The sequence below is a fragment of the Diaporthe batatas genome, assembly GCF_019321695.1.
Source record: "Diaporthe batatas strain CRI 302-4 chromosome Unknown Contig00017, whole genome shotgun sequence".
NCBI classification, from domain to species: domain Eukaryota; kingdom Fungi; phylum Ascomycota; class Sordariomycetes; order Diaporthales; family Diaporthaceae; genus Diaporthe; species Diaporthe batatas.
This window is the reverse complement of record NW_025408564.1, coordinates 3,841-27,499: the sequence shown is the minus strand read 5'-3', so window position 1 is coordinate 27,499 and position 23,659 is coordinate 3,841. Positions and strand designations below refer to the sequence as shown.

Below are 23,659 nucleotides of genomic sequence, written 5' to 3'. Positions count from 1 at the left end.
CTACGTTACTCGCCCGAACAATGTGTGATCAATGGGTTTGATATATTGGCGCCAGTGAGGCTGCTGTATTTACTAGGAAAATTCTAGACCGGCTTCATCTATGACCTCTAACCCGGTTAAACCCTTCTACACTTGTACACCCTTAGGCACACACTCACTCCTCTGTCAGGCTGCCATTGCCACTATCTACATCCTCCGCCCCCAGCCATTTGGCCATCGCCCGTACCGCCTCTCCATACTCCACCCCGAGGTTCTCTGGCGGTTTGAACGGCAGCGGCTTGTCCCACGCATGCTTCGCCTCCGGGACCACCCGGTACCCGACTTCCTTGCCCCTGGCCTTCAGCCGCTCGGCGAATATCTTGCCCTCTGCCAGGAGCATGTCGTACTCGCACAGGCACAGCTGCACGGGCGGCAGCTTGTCGACCAGGTCGTCCGGCATGAGGCCCGGCGACAGCAGCGGGTTGTCGAGGTTGGCCTTGAGCTCGTCGGGTGGGTAGATGTACGACGCGTCGAAGATGTCCGTCAGGGACCGCGGCAGCGTCATCTCGGGCTTCGAACACGTCAGGCGCTTCCGCGGCCGCGACATTGTCCAGTCCAGCAGCGGGTAGAAGAGCATCAGCCCCACCGGCCGTGGCCCGCCCGCTTCGGCCGCCTTTGGGATCTTCGAGCCGGTCTCCCCCGTCGACAGGGCCAGTCTCGACATGGACGCCGTCAGCGCCGGCTCGAGCTTGTAGCCGAGCCTGGCGTGGTCCTGTAGCAGTACCCAGCTCGCCAGTGCCAGCGTCCCGCCGGCCGAGAAACCGGTCAGGATGATCTTGTCGGGGTCTATCCAGAACTCGTCCGCCCTCCGCCATATCTGAAGTATCGCATCCGCGCAGTCCTCGACCGGCGTCGGGAAGGGATACGTAGGCGCCAGCCGGTACTCGACCGAGAACACCACCGCCCCCAGGGCCTGCATCACAGCCATGGCCCACCGCCCGTCATCCGTCCCCTGGCCCAGCACGAAGCCGCCGCCGTGGAAGTTGATGATGGCCGGCCGCCGGGATGTCGGGTCAGGCTGGGGGTTGAGGGTGGAGGGGATCTTGTCCATCGGGTTGTCGACGGGGCCCGAGGGGGTGGTCGGCAGCGACAGGGAGCTCTTGGACCTGATCGAGTGGGACGACCTGAAGGATATCCGGGACGAGAGCCGCGACAGGGAGGGCCGGAGCGAAGACCCAGCCTTGTCTGCTGTCTCGTCCGAACCCCCGCGCACCGAGTTTCTGGACGAGAAGCGGGACAGCGGGGGCTTGAGCGAATCCCCGGACTCGTCACCGCTCTCCCTGCTCTTCTTCTTCTTGAGCGACCTCAGGCTGCCCCGGGAGCTCTTTCTCGACAGCGGGCGGTCTGGCGTCCACACGTCTGCCTTGATCTTTGCCTTCCCTTTGTACTTGTCGGACAGGGTCGAGTCGAAGTACACGGTCTTGTGCGGGGAGGGGACGGCGGGCGAGGTCATGTTGCCCATGCCAAAGGCGATGGACGCCCCCGTACGGTAGGCATACGCCCTGGTGGCCAGTGTCCATCGTGAGGATTGTTCGAGGGGGTTGTGGTAGACGTCGAGCGAGGGGCTCTCGATCGCGTCTTTGGCCTCCTGCGCAACATCTGGCTGCTCAGCCAGGGTGGCTGCGGCACCTTCGGACATGTTCAGTTCTTGTCGTGATTGTCTGGGTCTGGCCGTCTTCAGATTCGAGCCCGATTCTTGGCTCGGTAGGGACTGGCTGTTGTTGTTGCTGTGGTCGTTGACCTGCCGTGACTGTGGCAACGTGGCGGCTGGTTGGCTTAGCAAAGGAAAGAGGGAGCGTGCTTTGAATTTCAGGGAACGGGTACAAACAAGGGTACGTCATCTCGCGACAATCCCGTGGGAGGAGGGTTTGGAATTAGACACGCCCACCAACCAACCCCATCATGTCTCAGGGGTATTTTAAACAGCCCACGACCATACCCCCGTGTGTGTGTGTGTGTGGTGTGTGTTGTGTGTTGTGGAGCTGGTTGTCAGTCAGAGGGAGAAGCTGAGTATCATTGGGGGGTCTCTGGGGTTGGTTCCCCAGCAAGGTACCGGGAGACGAGGGCGTGAATGCGAATGTGAACGTGCATGTGCAACTGTGTGGCTTTCATCTGTCGATGGGAAATGTCGTTCAAGGTTGCTGGAGTCGCGGTGGGTGAGTGGGCTGCTGTCAGGAGACTTGGTGACGGAGTGACGTCAGGATACCCCAGTCTCGGGATGCGCCGAGCACGGATCACAGTGACGTTACTGTGGCTGGACGGAGATTTGGGCTGACGGGGCCTCACGGCGGAGGAGGACGGGACGGAGTCGAAACGGGTGTGGGGAGCTTTTGTTCCGGTCCCCTTGCCGCCCGGCACTCTTCTCGCCCGAACGGAATCGTGGCATTCTACCACAGATCGCCCTTGTGCACCGTCATTTCGAAGACCCTGCCCCATTTTGTTTCATCTGCTAACTCTAGCATACATGTATCTGATCTGCCGGACCTCGTCATCCCAGACGTGGATAGTTGCTCTCCAACCGCCAGCATCCGTCGACCAGCTCGAGCTTCACCACAACGCCTCAATGTCATCCGAAAGCTACAGCGAAGATGACACCGCCAGGCCGGCGAGAACTGGCGAGTATTCACTCGTGCCAGCGCCACGGGTTGTCGAGACTGCCACCAAGGAAGTAGAGCCCTGAGTGCAACCGATTCCCATCATGGCAGGTTATTCATTTGGAGGGTGGGAGCGGTGGCAGAGAAATCGCGGCCCGCCATCAGATCTGGCAGCACTAAGGCAGGCCAAGGTCGGTGGGGCCTTGGTCAGCCTGCTGGCCCAGAGATGCCCCAGCTGCCGTGTCACCCGTGTCACCATCAGCCACACGATCAAGCTATCTGGGGCTGCGAATCAGCGCCTTGGCAGGGCCAAACCCCGGCCACGACCACACAAGCCACACCAACTCAGCTCTTGTTGCGACGACGCCCAGCGCCCAGAGCCCAGAGCCCTGCTCTCGAACTTGGGCTTTCTCTTGAGACTACCACGATGATGGCGTCGAGGACGGTGATGCGTGGCCGCCCAGGGATCAATCGTCTTGGAGGTCTTGTCGTGTCACTTGACCTGCGGATGGGCAACCAGTGTGATGAGTGCCGGGCTGGCGGCGGCTTGGGTCATCGCTGTTGCCGTGTCGCGTCCCCGAGCCCCCGACAGCTCTCACTGGCCAGACCAACCAGGCTGGCCGAGCCGTCTGCTGCTCGCTGGCAGCACCAAGCTTTCCTGGATGGCCCTTGGCAGAGGACAAGAGAATGAGCCACGCAGCAATGACTAGCCGTGACCCGACCTGATGCTGGCGCGATAATAATAATCCAGCTTGAGGCTCGCCCGCCCGTACTGCGTACAGTACACTAGATAAACGAGGGCGCGCACCTGCAGCATCTGAAAGGACAAACCATACGGCCCATCCATTTCGGATTTGAAGACCATTTCGGGCAGACCAGCAGCATTTGAAATCAGCGGCAGTCAGGTGACGGTCGGGCTGCACACCCAAACACCGCGCCGGACGGGACAGACAGGGCTCCCGAGGACCGTTTGCTCCGGGTCTTCCGTGACGTGCCAACATTCCCAGTTCCCAGTTCCCGACCGAGGCCCTGCAACACCTGCAACCCGGCTACTTTGCTACACGGTACTCCCACCAGTCTGCCTTTGAGTGACTTGGGAATACCTTGGGCTGCCAGGGTGCCCGCTGAGACTGTCAGTAGTGTGGTGTCAAACGTCCACTCAGGTGAGGATCACTGTCCATCGCAGTTATTCCCGGCTGCGTGCCTGTTTTTGGGGCACAGGGGTGGGTCATCTCTTTTCCTAGCCAGCAGCGAGTGAGCAGCGCAGTGACGGTACCTCTGTCGAAGAAACTGCATGCGGCTCGAGGTACGGGCTTGACGGGGCACGGAGTACATCGGTACGTATCCCTGGCACTTACAGCACACCCACGTCATAAGGACCCACCCGTCCTGGACCTTCCTTACTCACTCTACCCAGCTGCCCAGGCACCCCGGCTGGTGTTTTTCGGCGCCGGGCTCAACCCAATTTCGCGACCACGGTTTGTCGAGCGGCAGGGCACCAAAGATAACCTAGGTACCTAGGTACCTAGGTGCCCAGGTGCCTTGCACTCGGGCAGAGGCAGGCCAAAAGGGTGGTATCCACTCTGCCACTTCGCGCTTCCGCTCCATGCCGGTCACCCATACCACGGAGACGAGGGGGGAGAGGAACGGCTCGCACACAGAACTCGGTGGAACAGCCGGGAACCAAGGAAAGGTAAGGTTAGCATTTCCCAGAAGCTCGACACGCACGTGTGTGCTGCAACTCTTACGTCGTTGCCCGTCTATCCTTGCGCATTGCGGCTGGCCCGGGCTCGTTTGACACAGACGAGGACGAGAACGGAGCCGGACGGAGACTGGCAGCCCTCCTCCTGCTGCTGCTGCTGCTGCTCCTCCAGCCACCTACTTGTACCTTTATTAACCTCCCTCCCATGGCCCACCCTCCCTTGTGTCTGCCTCATCGTCATCCAGACGTGCCTCTTCATAATTATCCTCTTCCCCCGAATACCCTTCCAAGACGTGATACCCCCTCCCCCATCAGCTCAGCGAGTGTCCTCCCTCCGCTGACCCATCCTTGTTGTTTACTCCGTCAGATGCCCTGCCTCTGTGCAGACAACACCAACAAGAAAAAACAAAACTCCACCACCTCGTCAGCTACCACAAGAAGTAGCATCAGCACCGGCAAGAACAACAGGGCCAACAACACCAGAACTCCTGGCTGCCTGTCACTAAACATGACAGCCCTGCAAAATGCATTCAGGGCTCTGTCGCCACGGTCCAGCGCCGACCATGGCGCAAGAACCAACAGCTTCGCCAACGCCAACGGCCACGCCCGCAGCAGCTCAACCGGCTCCAGCTCGAGCTTGGGCAAGGCCAGCCGCCGCACCGAGGAGAGAAACGCGAGGAAGGAGACCAAGGCCTTGAGGCTGCAGGCCGAACGGGAGGAGATAGAGGAGAGGAGGAAGCTCGAGGACCAGCTCGCCATGCAGGAGGAGGACGAGGAGACCCGCGCGAGGTACGGCTTGGCCATGGACGCGAAGGAGCTCCTCACCATCCGGGAGGTTACTGAGCTCCCAGCCGGCAAGGAGGTCACCTTCCGCGCCCGCATACACCACCAGCGCAACGTCTCCAAGCACCTCGACTTCCTGCTCTTCCGCGACCAGACCCACTCCATCCAGGGCGTCCTGCAGCACGACACCTCCCACTTCGTCAAGTGGGTGCAGCGCCTCGAGCCCGAGTCGCTTGTCCAGGTCACCGGCACCCTCCAGTTGCCCCCCGAGCCGGTCCGCTCCGCCACCCACAAGAACCTCGAGGTCAAGGTCTACTCCGTCCACGTTGTCAACGCCGCTCGCGACCTGCCCTTCGACAACTATGAGCCCCCAGAGACCACCCAGGCCCGCCTCAACAACCGTATCCTCGACCTCCGCCACCCCAGCAACCAGGCCCTGTTCCGCATCAGGGCCATGGTCACCCGCAAGTTCCACGAGGTCCTCGACCGCGACGGCTTCATGGAGATTCAGACCCCCAAGCTGCAGCCCGCCGCCACCGAGAGCGGTGCTGAGGTCTTCAAGGTCAACTACTTCGGGCGACGCGCTTTCTTGGCCCAGAGCCCCCAGCTGGCCAAGCAGATGACAGTGTCTGCTGACTTTGGCAAAGTGTACGAGGTGAGTACCGAATTAACCCCCCCCCCCCCCACACCGTCTTTTTTTTCACCTGCAATATCTGCCCCCATATTGGAAGGTCCATCCTCACTTGGCGGCCTCGCCCTGTTCACTGGGCTGGTCACCGCTCGGTAGCCCGCAAACATCCAGCGTCCTTCCCTCATTCAACAGTTCACGTATCTGACTTGTCCAATAGATCGGCCCGGTCTTTCGTGCAGAGAACTCGAACACTAAGCGCCATCTCACCGAGTACACCGGCCTTGACATCGAGATGGCCATCCAGAGAGACTACCACGAGGTAATCTACCAGGTCGACGCCTTCATCAAGGAGGTTTTCCGCACCCTCCAGTCCATGCCCGAGCTCCAGATAGTTCGTGAGAGATGGCCATCTGAGGATATCGTGTGGCTCGAGGAGACACCCATTATCCCATTCACTGAGGGCCTCCAGATGCTGCGCGACGATGGCATCGATGTCGACGACGAAGATTTATCGACCAGGAACGAGATCCGCCTCGGCGAACTCGTTAAGGAGAAGTACAAGACCGACTACTACGTCCTCGATAAGTTCCCAGCCAACGCGCGGCCATTCTATACCATGAAGGACGCCAAGGACCCCAAATGGACCAACTCCTTCGACATGTTTATCCGCGGCCAGGAGATCTGCTCAGGTGGCCAGCGTATTCACGATGCCACCAGGCTGCGCGAGAACATGAAGTCGATGGGCATGTCAGAAGACGGCATGGAATACTACCTTGCAGCATTTGATCTTGGAGCGCCGCCCCACGCCGGCGCGGGTCTCGGCCTGGAGCGTATCCTTGCCTGGACCCTCCAGCTTGTTGACGTGAGATACGCAACCCTGTACCACCGCGACCCCAAGTCCCTGCCCGAGCGAAACGTGCGCCTCCCCCACCCAGAATGTGACACGAAGCACGTCAGGCCAGAGGGCATCAACAACTACCCCCTCGAGAAGCTGATCGCCAACTATGGCGACGCAACCAACACGTCGTGGCTCGACGACCGCTTCGAGATATGGAGGCACGCAACCACCGGGGCGGCGGTAGGATATGTCAAGAAAGACAACAAGTTTGCCATGATCACGGGCGACCCACTCTGCGACCCGTCCCAGGTCAGCGAGGTCGCCAAGGCCTTTGTCAGATTTGTCGAGAAGGACCTGAAGCTAACGCCCATCTGGATGCTGGTTTCCGAGTCTGTACAGGAAATCCTCGGCCGCAGCCTGGGCTGGCGCACCCTCACCTGCGTCGAGGAGCAACGCGTTGACGCCGACAAGCACGCTGCTGGGCCGCAGGGCCGCGAGGCGCGCAAGGTTGAGCGCGAGGGCATCGATATCGATGAGCTACGGCCCGACGAGGAGTTCATGCGCCGCGCAGATTTGGCCATCGAGCAGTGGATGGAGAATCGCAAGGGCAAGAAGCAGGTGCATCTGACCGAGATCAGGCCGTGGGTCGACATGGACCATCGTCGCTACTTCGCCGCGCAGAAGGACGTCGAGGAAGATGGCAAGAAGGTCAAGAAGGTGGTGGCCATGGTTGTCCTGGCGCAGCTGTCACCCCGCCACGGCTGGCAGGTCAAGTGGGCACTCGACATGCCCGGCACGCCCTCCGGCGTCATCGAGGCGACCATCCAGACAGCGCTGGCGGCACTCCATGGGCCTGTCACCTTCGGCGCTGGTGTCAGCGAGAAGCTGGTCCCCGGTGCCCACCTCGGTGGTGTCCGGGCCAAGTTCCTGGCCAAGACGTATGATACCATCATCAAGAGCCTGCGTCTGAACAAGAAGAGCGAGTTCCGAGAGAAGTTCGGCGCGTACGGCGAGCCGGTATACGTCTGCTACCCTCGTATGGGTCTCGGCGTGCGGGACTTCAAGCACATCATCCAGTTTTTCGAGGACTAATAAGTATTAGAAGGATTTTAGAATCGGTGGCACAGAGATACCCTGAGGATGATCGTTATTGTATACCCAATGGTTAGATTGAGCAGAGGTGTCACCAGAGTCCGCAACCCAACAAGCGGTAGTGTAGGAAAGCCGTCTGGAACGGAAACCCGAAAGAAAACGGCGGCATTTGGGCGTTTGATGGTCTCTGCTTTTGCCCCTTGTGTCTCTTTTCTTTTATTCCCCTTTTCGCGACAGTATTGATAACCCCGGAGGACAAGCATATGCAGGATTAATTCCCCAAGCGTACGAGGCAATTGTAATGAGGAGTCAAGAGAACCATATAAGCATAGATACCACACAGACACCGAGCATCCCTTCATATACTTCCTTTGCCCTGACATATCCCGTCGTCATGGATCTGCCATCTCTCCCGTGCTAGCGACATGGTGTGCTGATGATCAACACTGGGCAGCCCATTTCCAACTGCAACGCTACGGCCTACTGGCTTATGGCAGCCGGGCCTTGGCCGGCCCGGTCAGAGGGGAAGCTCCTCTCCCCTCTACCCGAATGAATTAACTGACTGACTCTTGTCTCTCCAAAGTAGGAGCGGCCGCAGGGGGGCTACCCGCCGGTTAAACCGGCTGAATTGACGGCATGCATTAGCTCCCGCCGTTCCTCGTCCTTGGCGCGGGCTCGCGACTCGGTATATATCCTCACGATGGGCCATGTTCTCATCTCGAAATTTCACATAACCCCGGGCTTCCTCCAGCTGGGACTCTCTTCGCTCTCGCGCTCGGTCGCTCAAACCAATCCATCACCCCTGAATTTACACAGTGGCTGCGCACCATAAACCATGCCGCCCGTCCGCAACCCGATCCTCCCCGGCTTCAATGCCGACCCGTCCATACTCCGCGTCGGAGATGACTACTACATCGCGACGTCCACTTTCGAGTGGTTCCCCGGCGTGCAGATTCACCATTCGACGGATCTGGCTAACTGGGATCTCGTCTGTCGGCCGCTGACGCGCAAGGCCCAACTTGATATGCGGGGGAACCCGGATTCTTGCGGGATCTGGGCGCCGTGTTTGACGCACGATGGTGAGTTTAGTCACCATCTCTTCCTTTTTTTGCCATCTGATCTCACAAGCATCATTGTGCCATGGCCCCATGGCAGAGGTCTCACGAATAGGGCACATTCTTGTTAAGAGTTTCCAGCGCGTCCTTGCTAACAGCACGCAGGCGAAGATTTCTGGCTCGTCTACACAGACGTCAAGCGCAAGGACGGCAGCTTCAAGGACACACACAATTACATAGTCCACAGCAAGAACATCACTGGGCCCTGGAGCGACCCAGTCCACGCAAACAGCAGCGGCTTCGACCCATCCCTGTTCCACGACCCCAACACGGGGAAGAAATGGTTCGTCAACATGCTCTGGGACCACCGTCGCCGCGGCGGACTGTTGGGAAATTCGGCCTTTGCCGGCATCATCCTCCAGGAGTTCGACCCGGCACAGGGAAAGCTCGTCGGCCCCAAGAAGAATGTCTACCCAGGCACGGAGCTCGCCCTTGTCGAGGGGCCGCACATGTACTATCGCGAGGGATGGTACTACCTTCTCACTGCCGAGGGCGGTACGGGGTATGAGCATGCGGTCACGCTCGCGCGGTCGAGGGATATCTGGGGGCCATACGAGGATCATCCGCAGAAACACATCCTTACTAGCAAGGACCACCCTCACGCCGCGATCCAGCGCGCCGGTCACGGAGATATCGTCGAGACCAAGGACGGGCGGACGTACCTTGTCCACCTATGTGGACGGCCTACCACGCAGAAGAGGAGGTGTGTCCTCGGCAGGGAGACGTCGATCCAGGAGTGTACGTGGGGCAATGACGGGTGGCTCTATGTTAAGAATGGGCCTGTGCCGAGTCTCTTTGTCGATGTCCCGGGGACGATGGATGAAGAGAAGTACTGGGCCGAGTGTCGCTACAATTTTGATGGAGAGCTACACAAGGACTTCCAGTGGCTTAGGACGCCTGAGCCGGAACGGATCTTCAAGGTCGGCGGTGGCAAGCTCACGCTTTACGGACGGGAGGCTACCGGCAGCTGGTTCGAGCAGGCCCTCGTCGCGAGGCGCCAGACGCATTTCAGCTACGATGCCGAGACGGCGGTTGATTTCCACCCGGAGGATGAGAGGCAGTTCGCCGGGTTGACGGCGTACTACTGCCGGTATAACTTCTTCTACCTCACAGTCTCGGCCGACCCGGACGGCGAGAGGGAGCTGCTTCTCCAGGTCTCTGATGTTTCGTGGCCTGATGGGAACCTGGACAAGCAGCCCCTGCTCGAGCCGGTCAAGATCCCCAAGGAGGGCAGGGTCAAGCTGAAGCTGACGATCCGCGGGCCGAGACTGCAGTTCTTCTACGCTGTTGGCGATGAGGAGCTCAAGGAGATTGGGCCTGTCTTGGATGCCTCGATCCTGTCCGACGAATGTGGGGGGCACCAGGTCCACGGCTCCTTCACTGGCGCGTTTGTTGGCGTGGCTTGTTCAGATCTGAACGGTACCGCCAAGGAGGCGACATTCGATCACTTCGTGTATCGACCCGTAAAGCACGAGTCTGATCGCTACGAGATCTGAAGGGTCGCAATATCATACATAGATTTTAGAAAGAACCAGTGAAATACTCCACATATGCTCTTCTGTCAGGACCTATTGCAGCTAACTATTGAATCTGCTGGTACTCATACTTCAAAGATCAAGACATCGATGTAGCCTCTGACAACATTCTCACGAACATGTTTGGATCAGGGTCACGCCCCAGATACTTTCGCAGAAGGCCCAACTCGTCACCGGTCGTTGACCCGGGCTCGAGAATCGCCCGTCGATAACGCCTCCCTTCCTCGCGTACATTGTTGTTGATAATATCAGTCAATTCGGAGCACGTCTCATCGGTGAGCAAGGGCTTGAAGTTAGACAGGAACATGTCTGTACTGAAGACATCGGCACTTGAAGGTGCACGTTAGCTGCGCCAGCCGCAGAAAATGGCGACTTCTCTTTGGAAACACTCACAGTAGATATCTGTAGTAGCTAGCCCCGTAGCCCTGTGTCAGTCTAACGTGCGTCTGTCCATGAAGTGTGTCGTATCCCAGTCCCAGGTCCTCAGGGCCACTCAGAACTTGAAGGCTGAAGTCATGCCTGAGTCTGTTGAGAAGCACCGACTGATCCCTTGTAGCTGGGTCATCCCACTTTGTATGAACCGCAAGGTCAAATTTTGCAAAGGTCAAGTCGCCGAGCTTGCTTGATGCGACATTCTCATAGCGTGTGGCAATCAGTTGTTCAATCGCTTCTTGTGGGAGCCTATTAGTGTCCTCATCTGGGTTCGTTTAGTGACAGGATACGGCCCGCATGATTCCTTGTCGTAAAAGAAATGTTGAAGCACTAATAATCCATGTCAGTCATGCGACAGAGAAAAGAAAGACGAAGTACATCACATCTAGAATGACTTATTAAGAATCACTTACTGGGGCTCGGTTCTCTCGCGGTCTTGTGCAAAGACAGATCTAAGGTTGTACACTCCCCCTTCTCGGTATACAAGATCCAGCCCGCACATCATGCAAGTACTTGATAAAAGCTAGCTTCCTGGTTCTGGTTAGCCTCGTAAAGACGATGTCACATTCAAGAAAAGCCAGGTTGCATGGAGCCATCCGTACCCAACGGCTCCAGGGCTGCCCCACATGCCTGCAGCCAACAGGTGCCGTATCTCACTGGTGGTTGGTCGAGCCGCCCAACCGCGAGTTGGTGGCAGAGGCTGAGCCTGGGCTTAAGAAGGCACCCTAATCCATACAATCTTGCACAATTTCGCAGCACTCTGCCTCGTCATTCTTGATCCACCCTGTCAAAGCTACTTGCCGCCGCTGTGACCCTCCACCGCATTTGCAAGAGCACATTATTCCGACTCTGCATGTGGTGCGGCCAACTCGGCCCTCTCCACTTAGAACCGTCGCACATCCTCAGGAGTGCTGAATCTGGCAGGGCGGTTGTCATGGCATCAACTCACCCCGTCAATCTTTTCGCAGAGCTTAACATCACACGACTCCAAGTCGTGGGATTCATCGTCATAATTGTAAGTCAGGCGGCGTCAAAGCGCACGAATCTAATTTACGCTGGCGGAAGCAGACTGACAGACCCAAACAAGGTGGCTTTATATGCAGTCGTTCGCTGTGTTTACCTACTACATTTCCATCCCTTGGCAAAGTATCCCGGCCCACGAATCGCGGCTGTATCCAATGTCTGGTGGGCATATCATTGGTGAGCTGATTTCACTGCCTGATTTACTTCAAATTGGGCTATATGGTATTCTGACCACCCCAGGCTGAGTGGCCTTTATCCATGGGCGATTGCGAAAGTGTTGGATGAATATGGTGAGTGCGGTATTCAAGGCACCAAACCTCGGTATTGACGTCTCGTTCCAGGTGATGTTGTCCGCATTGGTCCAAACGAGGTCGTCTTCATCACTCCGAAGGCATCGGATGGTGCGTCCCGCTCGTCAACCTACCAGCTGCGATTGGCAAACTTACATCAAGTGTCAGATATCTATGACTCCCACACAAAACACCTAGAACATTTCACCAGGACAGACTGGTTAGATCTCGGTGAAGGTGAAGATGGTATTATCTGGGAAAGAGACCCGGCCAGACACCGTCAGGTCCGAAAAGGCCTGTCACCAGCATTCAGCGTGAAATCGCTCCAAGCCAAAGAACCCACACTGCACAAGCACATTGACTACTTCTTGGAAAGAATCAGAGAACTTGGAGACGACGAAAGTGGCGTAGATCTTCGAGAGGTGTGATATCAGAATTCCCAGTGCTTACTCAACAATGGACTGTTAAGGAACTGACAGGTTGCTGAAAGTGGACAGATTGGCTCGCACTTGACATATCTGCAGACATGGCATATAGCCGGGAGATGAGGCAGATGGAAACAAGTGAGTCAGGTTTTATTCGATGGCTACCCCTTCTGTGGTACATATCTTGCTGACAAGACATAGTGAAAAGTGCGCCGCTCCTCGACGCAATGTGGGCGGTCAACTTCTTCGTCTCTGTCAACGCAGTGACAAAGAAGTTCCGCCTACTAGCACCTTTGAAATTCCTCTTCATTCCGCCGTCTCTGCTGGCCACATTGCCGCACACACTGGCACTGAACAGTAAAGAGGTGGTGACTCGGATCAATCGCCGCGGGAATACTACCCATCTTGATTACTTTGAACATATCTGCCCGCCAGATGCTCCAGAGCCAGACAAAAAACGGCTCAAGCACATGGAAATCTTGGCTGGTCAACTCCTAACTGCTGGGTACGAACCGATCTCAAGTCAATTTCTGTGCACACTCATGTTCTTAATCCAAGATCCCACAAGCTACCGGCTCCTGGTCGAAGAGATCAGGGGCAAGTTTGGAAGCACTCACGATATCGACACAGAATCAGTGGCACATCTGAGGTTCCTCAATGCATGTCTAATGGAGACCCTGAGGATTACAGTAATCGGCGCCAATGGGTTGCCTCGCATATCGCCTGGGGCTGTCGTTGACGGCCACTACATCGAGAAGGGGATAACGGTCCAGTATGGTCACTTTGCCTTCACGCGGAGCCCTCGATACTTCCATGAACCGGAATCGTTCAAGCCACAGCGCTGGCTTCCGTGTGACCACGAGCAGTGGGACAATGTGTTCGCTAATGATGCCAGGGATGCGTTTTGGCCGTTCAGGTTCGTTCGACAGCAGGAATTTGCGTCTCGGTGGAGAACATGAAGTACTAATCAAGCCGTGAACAGCCGCGGGCCTCGGAGCTGTCCCGGAATGGGCTCGGCTTGGCGACAGACTCGTCTCTTCATTGCCAAAGTCCTCTGGAACTTCGACGTGGAGCTGGTTCCAGGGCAAGAAGTTGTATTCGGTCGTGATTTTCGGTCGTATGCGATGTGGGAGAAGCCCACTATTCGCGCACGTTTCCTCCCAGTTGTCCGGAAGTGATTGACTACCTGAGTATTTGTTCTCATTCCAAGACTGAAAGTTTGAATCAGATATGAAATGAAAGCCAGGTTTGGTTGAGTTTGTCTCGAGATTGTGGTACCGTTGCTGGGGACAGTTTCCAATGGCATCTCGCCCATAGCCAACAAAATCTCTACCCTGCGCCCTTTAGCCTCAGCCGCCGGGCAAAAAGTAGATCTTCTTAAGATAAACTTTGCTAGGAAAATGTTCCAGCCTCTTCTCTAATGATTAATCGCTCCTCTCCCCAGACCATATGTTTTCCGTCTGAGCTGCCATGGCAGTCTTCACAATGTGCACGTGACAAACCTAATGCAGTCCTCAAGGAAGAAAGTGCCATGATAGCACATTCTCAATGGCTGTGACGATAGGCTCTAAGGTCACAGATCCCACATTAATAATAGGGAGAGAGGGGGGGATTTTGAAGTTATTGTGGTGAACTTCTTTTGTGAAGATAATGGCCAAGCTGCTAAATTTTGGAGCCATGCACCTCATCGACAAAGCATAGGGTGAAGTTAGTGGTAGTAGCCATTGTGTTTGGAAATCTGAACTGACCGTTGCTGAGCGACATTCACTTTGGACCTAGCAAAGCTGCGAGCTCAATTCAAAACAGCCCGCCCCAATTCACTTTCGCTGCGCGGTTCCAGCAGTCAACACAACTCCTCGACAGCCTCACTCGACAGCCTCAGCACCGAGTCTTTTCACCCTTCCTTGTCCAAACAGCAAGACCCAGACGTCCAAAAAGATGTGCGTCATTGTCTGCTACGCCTGCCAGACCTGCAAGCAGGAAACAGGCCAACGCGACTTTGTGCGCCACACCGACGGCCAGCGCTTCGCCATCCCCGACCCCGCGATGCAAGTCGTCTCCTTCTGCAGCGCGGTCGAGACTCTGAAGGTCATCATCCAACAGCCCGCACTACAGTCGCTCGACTTCCCCTGCGCCAACCCCGACTGCTTGGGTGGCAATGCCAAGTTCAACAAGGATGAGTTCGAGGACGAGGAGGCGCGCATTGTTGGTCTTTTGGGTGCTACTGCTGAGATCGCTGCGGAGGATGGCCGCCCTCACAACGATGTCAACCAGATGCTCGAGGATTTGGGCGTCCCGCTGTCGGAGATGGTCGATGTCCCTGATGCCAAGCTAGTCAAGTGGACGGGCCTTGCGACGGACAAGCTGAAAGAGATGGCTGAGAATGGAGATGATATCAAGGCCGTCCAGAAGGTGAGAGAATCAGATGTCATACTAGATCTGGTATTTTCTTCCACATCAGCACAGCTGACTTCGATTATTCTATCCTAGGCCCTGGCCAACATCACTGGCATGAGCTACCCCATGGGTGCCATCTACAGCAAGGTGTTGGAGCTTGGATTCAGTCGAAAGTGCTTGCCAAAGACTAAGAAGGCCTGATTTTGTCAAAGATTCTGAGATGAATGCACCGCAGAAAAATTGGTTGGACAATATGGGTTTGGTTCTCCAGTAGAAGCAAGGTTCAAAGGAACTGCCAAGGCTTCAATGTCGAGGCGATTGTTTACTCAACTACCTAGGTACTGGCTGCGTCGATGTAAATGAACTGGATGGAGACTGAGTCCTGGGGCTCTCAAACACAAAGCAAATCGGGTAATGAAGGTAGCAGGATCCACACAACTGTTGATCAACTTCATCAACACCAGTCTACAGCAGGTGACAATTAGCCCTCTAAATTGTGTTCCGTCTTTCAAGGTTTCCTGCCTTTCATCAAAGCACAAGGAGCTACTAAGTAGCACATAATTAGCCCTTTGTGCAACCTATCTGTCTAAACACTGGAATACACCAAAAATGTACAGTTGTAAAGGAGGCCATTCACTGCTAGGAAATTATATGCGATCACGTTGTTCAGTTGATGAACGATGGACTGCTGACCAGAGTTCTGAATGCCTTACACCTTGACTTGAACTCCTCAGCAACTCCATAGTCATCCAGCATAGATCCATACTGCTTCTTCGGGTACCAGTTGTGATGACCTGTGTATCTGTACCATCTCATACCGGCAGACAACTCTAGCTAGGCATTCCCTCTTCACAGTAATAAGCCAGATCCAATAACCCCTTCTAGATCCATGCACCTAACTGTCTACTGTACTAGTAATCACGAGCTTCGCCCTTACGGTTCCACCCCAAGCGTTCACGACATCAGCAGTCTGTGTCGATCAAGTGGCGTTCGTCGTATATGGAACCTTTCTCTGTTCTGTGAACTAACCACCCAACAACATAGCCACGATATTGTTGTGAGTCCTGGTGATATTAACAGCTGACCAAAGTCCTGTTGCTCTGAGGTTTGTAATGGGGGCACTGTGCCGAACCAGCACCTTGACTGACACTAGCCATCAAAGTTGAACCATATGGCAGTCTTTCCAACATGCACGAAGGGCTCCATGCGTCACTCGGCTCGAGACTGATTAATACAAGCAGCCTGTCTAGCCTAAGCTAACTGGGATATAAGGTCACCGTTTGAAGGCGCCACATATTACCGTTTATATGTATGGTGATTATCAGAAACGAAACCACCATGAGGCTGTGATGGCACGTTATGATAAGGCTTTTTTGCCGGTTGTAGCTTCACTTTGATATGCAGGGATCACTCGAGAAGACAGACCTCCGAGAAGTCCCAAGGATTAATTAGGCAGGTTGACTCCACCGACCTTGTAACGTTGTGTTGACGGTTCTCCTCAAGTTACCCCGCCCCGAGTATACTCTCTTCCAGGTACCATAACCATCTTATCCTCCCCTGTAACGTCTTATTCACCTGTCCTCAGAACCTTGGAGAATGCTTTGCGCTAACCTTGAGCTCCCTAGCACCAGTAGATATCGGTATACTAAATGCCGACACAGATATGCAAGGGAATATCTCCGACTGGTTGCCTGACCGACCCGGGAGGGGATGAACCGCAAAGCTTGGATCGGCAGCGACGAACCATCCAAAAGCTTGTAATTGGCCAATCTTTGGGAGATCAGGGACGGGGAAAGAGACGGGAAGAGTAGGGAATGATGGGCTTCTGTAAAAGAACCCGGGTGCCTTCAGTGTTTCATTTCACACAACTCGCCACCTCAAAATTGTCTTCTTCTGCTGACTTATTACACAGCATCATTGAATCAATATCAACAGAATGCCTCAGAAGTCCCCAACAGGCACATGGCTACCTGCCTGGGTACCTCAATCCACACTCGTCTTATCTGTTCTGCTCGTGCTGTGCTCAGTAGTGCAGTCAGCGGTAAGTAGGTCCCCTTTCTCAAGCCCTCTGGTTGTACTCAATGTCCTCGAGTCACACAATGGCCGCTAACAGTCCAGACCGGTGGATATGATGGCTCTATGCTCAACGGGCTCAACATCTTGCCATCATATACGGACTACTTTCGACTCAATGCCGCCACCACAGGCCTCAACACCGCGTCCGTCTTCATCGGTGGTTTCCTTGGGCCCCTCGTGGCAGGTGTGATCTCGGACCGGCTTGGCCGACGCCCTGCCATCTTCTGGGGCTCCCTTATCACCATCCTCGGAATCATCATACAGACTGCCGCACAGAATGTTGCTATGTTTGTTGTCGGGAGAATTATCCTCGGCTTCGGCTCCGCTATTTCCGGAATCGCCGCGGGCGTCTACCTTTCCGAGACCTTCCCTAGCAGGTGGAGAGCCTGGGGCGTCGGGCTTCTGAACGACTTCTACTACGTGGGTGCCCTCATTGCTGCCGGTATCACCCTTGGCACCGGTCAATGGCAGTCAACATGGGCTTGGAGAGCTCCATCGTTGTTCCAGGCCATCTTCTCCATTATGTGCATTGTGATCTTGCCTTTCATCCCCGAGTCACCACGCTGGCTTGCATATCAGGGATTGTATGAGGCGTCTCGCACAGTCGTTGCCCAGACCAATGCCAACGGCGACCCGAATGATCCTGTCGTCATCACAGTGTACAAGGAGATAATCGACACCTTGGCGTGGGAGAAAAAGGAAGGAAGAGGATTGAGCCCGATCGAAATCGTCAAGACGCCAGTAGCCCGGAAGCGGCTGCTTATCGGGATGAGCCCCGGCCCGTTTTCATGCATCGCCGGCAATATCATAGCATCTTATTACCTTGGGCCGGAGCTAGACACAGCTGGTATCACAGACACTAACGACCAGCTCAAAGCAGTGAGTGAGAATAAGAGCAAATGCTCGTAACAGTACTGACATGTATAGAATGTCGTACTCAATGTCTGGTGCCTTACATGCTGCTTGGCCGGGACACACCTCGCCGCAAGATGGGGCCGGAAGCCAACAGCTATCCTCTCCCAGTGCCTGCTCGTGGCTTGTCTTTTTATCATCGGCGGCCTTTCAAAGAAGTATGCTGACAACCCAGATGGTGCTTCCTCGAGTCTTGTGTATGGCGACGTTGCCGTCATGTTCCTATTCCAAGGATTCTACTCCATTGCGTGGACACCGCTACTCTACCTGTATCCGCCCGAGGTCATGAACTACTCAATCCGTGCCAACGGTCTTGCTTTCTCGTCGCTCATGTTGAACGTTCTCGCGTGAGTTGCGCTTGCTCATTCTCTTCATGCTGCGGCTGATTATCGGACAGGCTCATCTTCGTCTTCATCATGCCCATCGGTCTTGCTAATATCGGCTGGAAGATGTATATGGTCAATGCTTCGTGGGACATTGTCATCATTGTGCTTATTGTAAGTCTTGTGGAAGCATGTTGTGTTATAATTTCTCACCTTTTATCAGGCTGTGTTCTGGGTCGAGACCAAAGGCAAGACCTTGGAAGAAATCGACGCAATTTTTGAGGGCGAGAAACATTCCAACGTCCCGGATGTCGAAAAGGTTCGCCGTGGCGAGCAGCTTGTCAAGGTTGAGGCTCTGGATGAGAAAGCATCTACGAGGGAAGGGTGAATGTCACTTGCTAGCCTCTTTAAAACTCCACTCAGTTATCCGGTCCTATAGCAAAATACCTATACCAACAGCCCCCACTACCATCCCAGGCCACCATTTCACCCAACCAAACCACTCAATTCCTATACAATGACTAATTATTTACTTATATATATTTTAATAACTACTTAATATTTCTAAATTCTAACTTTATTTAAATTAAGTTAAATAGTTAAATAGTTAAATAGTTAAATAGTTAAATAGTTAAATAGTTAAATAGTTAAATAGTTAAATAGTTAAATAGTTAAATAGTTAAATAGTTAAATAGTTAAATAGTTAAATAGTTAAATAGTTAAATAGTTAAATAGTTAAATAGTTAAATAGTTAAATAGTTAAATAGTTAAATAGTTAAATAGTTAAATAGTTAAATAGTTAAATAGTTAAATAGTTAAATAGTTAACTAGTTAAATAGTTAAATAGTTAAATAGTTAAATAGTTAAATAGTTATATAGTTATAAAAGAAAGCTTTATATTAAAAACCCCTCCTCGCTACGCTTACTTCTTACCCGAACAACCCTTTAGGTACACGTATTTTATCAACAAGCAGGGACGATGTTACTGGTGTAGGTGTTATGTTTGAGCGGGCGATGGGCAAAGTGTTATTCATTGACGAAGCCTACCTCTTGCAGTACACTGGTGGAAGTGGCGCCATTGAGGAACTGGTAGACTGCATGACCAAAGATCGGTTTATCGGCAAGCTCGTGGTGGTCCTCGCCGGCTACACCGAGGATATGGACAAGCTCTTGGAAGAGAATCGGCATCCGGAGCCGGTTTCCAACTAGCGTGCCTTTCCGACCAATGAGGCCAACGGTCGCCATCGACCTGCTTGAGGTTCTTGTCAAAAAAGCTGGCCTTGAAATCAGTGGGCTCAATCCTGGAGACAAATGGCGTGTTCGGGCTGTGAAACTCTTCACCCAGCTCGCCGCCACCAGGTCATGGGCCAACGGCCGGGATATTGAGGGTCTCGCACGAGCATTGATCCAAAATACATACAGCAACCATAAAGCCAAGGGCCAGGATGGAACCAATTCTGGCGCACAAGATGATTGCATGAAGATCAAAGGGACAGAAGTCGCAATTTTACTAGCGAGCCGATTGGCGGAAGCTCTCCAGGCCGACGAAAAGAAGGCGGCACCTGAGGAGCATGAGCGTGTGCAGGTAGCCGCAGGAAGGATCTGCCACTCACCAAGGACAAGATGCACAAATCAAGAACAAAAGTCAATGGCGAAAAGACCCGACAGTTTCAGATAGATCATATGTCTTTTCTTAGTATCATCAATTCCATGTCGTAATGAGATCGCTGTTGGCGTCCCGGGAACCATGTGGCAAGGGCTATTCATACTTTTGACAAGGCCATCAGTTTTGTGGTAATTTTACTCGGCATGAACCATCGAAACTGGGACCTGGCATCTCCAGAGTGGCAAAAGGTACGGCAAGAATGAAGACAGAATTCTAGTTCTGGCAGACAGCCAAGATGTTCAAGTCACTTATACCCACGGAAAGTAGATCAAAGCTCTTCTTATAAAAAGGTACGTATAATCTTCGAGTCTGTGACGCGCTCTGTGCTGGTGCTGTCGTGTTGGCATACCTACCAGCAGGGATTTAACTTGAAAAGGATATACTCGGGGCCCTGACTAGATACAATAGACTGGAATATAAAGTTGTATTAGATAGATACCGTCCATAGATAATCTAGAAACGTATTTTCACTTAAACTGGTGTAATATTAAGCACTGTCTCCAGAAATATCGTACCTTATAGTATGACATCAAGCCAGCCCCGACGCCTTGACTTCTATAATTATGAGTCCCTTCTTTATTTGGCCATGTCACAGCGTTTCTATTCTACGCCTCAGCATTAGCAGGACAAGTCATCGGGACAGGGCCCTCGACAGAGACCGTGTCCACCACCACCACCGCCTGCTTCTCGCCCCCTCGCACGGAGGCAGCCTCCACGTGCAGGTGGACTCACAGAAGTGATGGTTAGTGAGGGAGTATCCATCCGAGACTAGACACCTCTTATAGCTCTGATGCGAGAATTTCAAATGGCCACCGTGGGTCATGCCGGGACAGAGGTGCCGCGGCATTCCAACAACACTTTCTGTTTCTGAAGGTCCGGGGTGGGTAGGGTGGTCTAAAAGTGAATCTAGTACTTGATACCATTAATAGAAATATTTTTACAAACCAAGTATAATAAAGTACTATATTGAAATTTGGCAGCATGGTGTGGGTAAGACTGAAAGTCCCTAGAAATTCACGAGGCACAGATAGAAGGCAGAAAGAAGATCAGGTGATCCAGATGACTTCCCTTTCATTCTTGGTGAGTAACACGAATCAAAATCTTCTGCCTCACATAATATCTCGCACGAAAGTGTTTCACTGTACGCTCCCAGAACATAGCCCTGGCTAGCCACCTGGGGCCAATGAAGCAGGTCATCTCATATAATTCGGAGCTCTGTCATATCCTCAGCTGTTTTACCCGTGAATACCTCGTCATATCTGACACCATGCACATACGCCGTACTGACAAGCCTGAACCTTTGTCCGCCGTCGACGTCTCGTTCCAAAACAAGAGGCACAGGCCCGTTCCTGACGACCCATATCTCATCTCCAGGCCTGATAGACTTGCTCCCGTTTCCGAGCACCCCCTCACCAGTGACGAATATGTTGAAAATCTTTTGCATTACTTCCACCTCGATCGAAAACGACTGGTGCGCTGCGTGTGTGCTGCCGTGGTAGTACGTTGGGATTCCAATGCGTGAGTCTGCTGGTGAATTGACGCTAGCTTCAGTCCCGGCCAACTCGTTTATAACGGCCAAGGCGTCCCGAATAGTCGAGGATAAGTCTGTGTGCATCGAGGGCTGCGATGTCAACAAGGCCGCCAAGTCCTCTGCGAAGTGGGAGTTGGTCCTGCCGTGGAGGATCAATTTAGTCAAGAGATACTGCATAAACTGAGCGATGTCGTCTAAGCGGCTCCGTAGCGACCCGGGCGAGTCATCAGCGATCCGGAATATTGTCCCGAGTAAGGCTCTCTGGATCGGCTCCCCGGTGAGACAGTACCTAGATCCCAGGATGGTTAAGAGTGATTTGATATTCCGAGTCCATTCGTCCTTCGCATATGCCTCGGCAATGACACCAATGCGGACGCCGTATAGGTGAAGAGTCTCGCCAACTGCCCGGGGAAGGCAACCATCTAGCCGTCCTCTGTAGTCCTCGTCCGAGATGGCAGGGTTTTGAGGGGCTCCCGTATCATGCCGACCTGCGAACGACTGCCCCTCGCCACCAGAAGACGAAAACTCATGAAATCCACTCTGCGACACATCGTCCCAGTTAGGGACCCACGACGGCCAGAACGCCCCCTGGGCAGAACCACCATGCCGATGTCCCGCATAAGAAAGTATATCCAAGCACCGCCTGTGAACATAATACCTCGCAAACGACACAAAAACATCCCGATCACTACCCCCAAGGTCCCGCACGAGCAGCTGGACCTTATTCTTAGGCACGAAGCGGGTCGCGACCCCCAGCAGGCCAAGGACCTTGTCACGGGGGAACGTCGTCTCCTGGCCGCGCGCGCACTGCAGGATGCCCAGGAGGTAGGACAGTCTTACGGACGAGACCTCGTCCCTGGTGGTGGTGGTGTCGGAGGCGAATGCCTGCAGCTGGACGTGGTTGATGCGCGTGCGGATGATCTCGAATATGTACCCCGGGTTCCACCGCGGCCAGACCGGTTCGTCCTGGCCGCCGCCATTTGGGTCGGGATTCTGCTTGGCGCGGAAAAACGAGGACAGCAGCCAGCGGTCCAGGTTTAGGACGTCGCTGAAGTTGAAGAGTCTCGGTCCGCAGAGCATGTATACCTTCTGGGCAAGCATGACTTCCTGGATCGTCCAGAGGCGCGAGAACCACCGCCTCGCAAAGAAGAAATCCACGTACGACCTCCAGAGGTCGTTCCAGGTCGACCCGCTCGGGGGTGAGAGGTTGAAATTGTCGAGCCAGAATTGGGGGTTGAGCAGGTCTCCAGTCTTGAATATCAAGTCCAGTATGTATGGAGACTGGCGGTGGCGGCTGCGCTCTTGGACTAATGCTTGGTACACGGTGTCATGCCACCACTGGAACTTGGACATGTCCTTTTGGCATGCCCCGAGCCAGACGTTGGTCTGTCTCGCCATGGTGTAGATGTCGGCTTGGAGGAGGATCTGCTCTGCGACCTCGGCTGGGTCCTGCTGGTTAATACAGATGGCATCGATCCATAATGGCACGCGCTGTTTGATGTGCCATGCGGCATGGTATGTGAAGTAATCGGACAGGTTGGGTGCCAGCTCTATGCTGCTGTAGTCGGGTGCGTGCTTCGGTGTGGACCCCGGCTCTTCTCCAAGATGGCAGTCGTCCAGTGAACACTTTTTCTGATTCGTCGCTATAAGCAATTCACAAGGGGGAATAATGCGACTTGTATCATCCGGTTCGGCAGACCCCTCGCGAATGGCCGGGCCCCAAGTATACGACAGCGCAACATATCTGCGCTCAAAGTCCTCGAGGTTGACGACTTCCAGACGACCGGTAATGAAGTGGCGGGTGTGGTCTAAAGACTGAGGCTCGAGGAATAAGAGCCGAATAGTCCTTGATCCCGTAAGGGGTGAATATTCATGAGGCCAGGGGCGAGAAAAGTGAGACCATGTTGGCGGTAGTGAGATGGACCTAGGCCTGTGTGAGGCCATCGTTGGTCTGCAGCTGGTCGAGATGCAGATCGTGCAACTGTGCGGTTCTGCTCTGCAGATGAGGTCCGCATGCGGGCTGAGAAGACCCACTCTGTACAACTTGAGAGGTCTGGTGATGATGATGGTTTAACGTCACGTCTAACTAGGCCTTCATTTACAGATTTCTCATGTATCCTTCCTAGCACTAGCTGTCCCCCCTTTCGAGAATCTCTGACGGGAGGATTGGGTACCTCCGTTTCGCTTGACAAAGGAAAAATTCTATTTTTAATTTCGGCTAGATATAGGAAAAACCACAAGGGGAAAAAACCTAT

The 23,659-nt window shown here is 54.1% G+C and overlaps 7 protein-coding genes across 7 annotated transcripts; 5 read left to right on the top strand and 2 right to left on the bottom strand.

Moving 5' to 3' along the window:
• Window positions 1-23: 23 nt before the first annotated feature.
• Window positions 24-2,308, bottom strand: KVR01_012118 (uncharacterized protein). Its single transcript, XM_044792579.1, has 2 exons — window positions 1,868-2,308; window positions 24-1,806 (listed from the first exon to the last, which is right to left on the bottom strand). The coding sequence occupies exons 1-2, from the start codon at window positions 1,878-1,880 to the stop codon at window positions 155-157; spliced, it is 1,665 nt and encodes a 554-aa protein (XP_044639199.1). The 5' UTR covers window positions 1,881-2,308; the 3' UTR covers window positions 24-154.
• Window positions 2,309-4,239: 1,931 nt separating this feature from the next.
• Window positions 4,240-7,679, top strand: KVR01_011994 (uncharacterized protein; the record flags this gene model as incomplete). Its single annotated transcript, XM_044791569.1, has 3 exons — window positions 4,240-4,326; window positions 4,703-5,773; window positions 5,967-7,679. 3 exons carry the CDS (start codon window positions 4,240-4,242, stop codon window positions 7,677-7,679), a joined length of 2,871 nt encoding a protein of 956 aa, XP_044639075.1.
• Window positions 7,680-8,363: 684 nt separating this feature from the next.
• Window positions 8,364-10,290, top strand: KVR01_011816 (uncharacterized protein; the record flags this gene model as incomplete). The annotated part of the gene is made up of 2 exons (XM_044793721.1): window positions 8,364-8,758; window positions 8,900-10,290. The coding sequence occupies exons 1-2, from the start codon at window positions 8,515-8,517 to the stop codon at window positions 10,288-10,290; spliced, it is 1,635 nt and encodes a 544-aa protein (XP_044638897.1). The 5' UTR covers window positions 8,364-8,514.
• A 1,218-nt stretch (window positions 10,291-11,508) lies between these two features.
• On the top strand, window positions 11,509-13,923 carry KVR01_012077 (uncharacterized protein). The gene is made up of 8 exons (XM_044784468.1): window positions 11,509-11,776; window positions 11,849-11,961; window positions 12,025-12,074; window positions 12,126-12,185; window positions 12,243-12,496; window positions 12,565-12,637; window positions 12,701-13,415; window positions 13,482-13,923. Exons 1-8 carry the CDS (start codon window positions 11,615-11,617, stop codon window positions 13,675-13,677), a joined length of 1,623 nt encoding a protein of 540 aa, XP_044639158.1. The 5' UTR covers window positions 11,509-11,614; the 3' UTR covers window positions 13,678-13,923.
• Window positions 13,924-14,437: 514 nt separating this feature from the next.
• KVR01_012108 (uncharacterized protein) lies at window positions 14,438-15,097 on the top strand (the record flags this gene model as incomplete). The annotated part of the gene is made up of 2 exons (XM_044784444.1): window positions 14,438-14,911; window positions 14,990-15,097. 2 exons carry the CDS (start codon window positions 14,438-14,440, stop codon window positions 15,095-15,097), a joined length of 582 nt encoding a protein of 193 aa, XP_044639189.1.
• A 1,761-nt stretch (window positions 15,098-16,858) lies between these two features.
• Window positions 16,859-19,416, top strand: KVR01_011853 (uncharacterized protein; the record flags this gene model as incomplete). The annotated part of the gene is made up of 6 exons (XM_044791122.1): window positions 16,859-16,937; window positions 17,010-17,851; window positions 17,996-18,231; window positions 18,282-18,381; window positions 18,431-18,591; window positions 19,182-19,416. 6 exons carry the CDS (start codon window positions 16,859-16,861, stop codon window positions 19,414-19,416), a joined length of 1,653 nt encoding a protein of 550 aa, XP_044638934.1.
• Window positions 19,417-21,022: 1,606 nt separating this feature from the next.
• Window positions 21,023-23,348, bottom strand: KVR01_012010 (uncharacterized protein; the record flags this gene model as incomplete). The annotated part of the gene is made up of 1 exon (XM_044791832.1): window positions 21,023-23,348. One exon carries the CDS (start codon window positions 23,346-23,348, stop codon window positions 21,072-21,074), a length of 2,277 nt encoding a protein of 758 aa, XP_044639091.1. The 3' UTR covers window positions 21,023-21,071.
• Between the last annotated feature and the right edge of the window lie 311 nt (window positions 23,349-23,659).

Excerpts from the sequence above, each read along its gene's own strand:
- KVR01_012077 (XM_044784468.1), top strand. The coding sequence starts at position 11,615 with ATGTGGTGCGGCCAACTCGGCCCTCTCCACTTAGAACCGTCGCACATC. Across the intron at positions 11,962-12,024 it reads GTCTGGTGGGCATATCATTG|GCTGAGTGGCCTTTATCCAT; the intron begins GTGAGCTGATTT and ends TGACCACCCCAG. Across the intron at positions 12,497-12,564 it reads GTGGCGTAGATCTTCGAGAG|TGGACAGATTGGCTCGCACT; the intron begins GTGTGATATCAG and ends GGTTGCTGAAAG.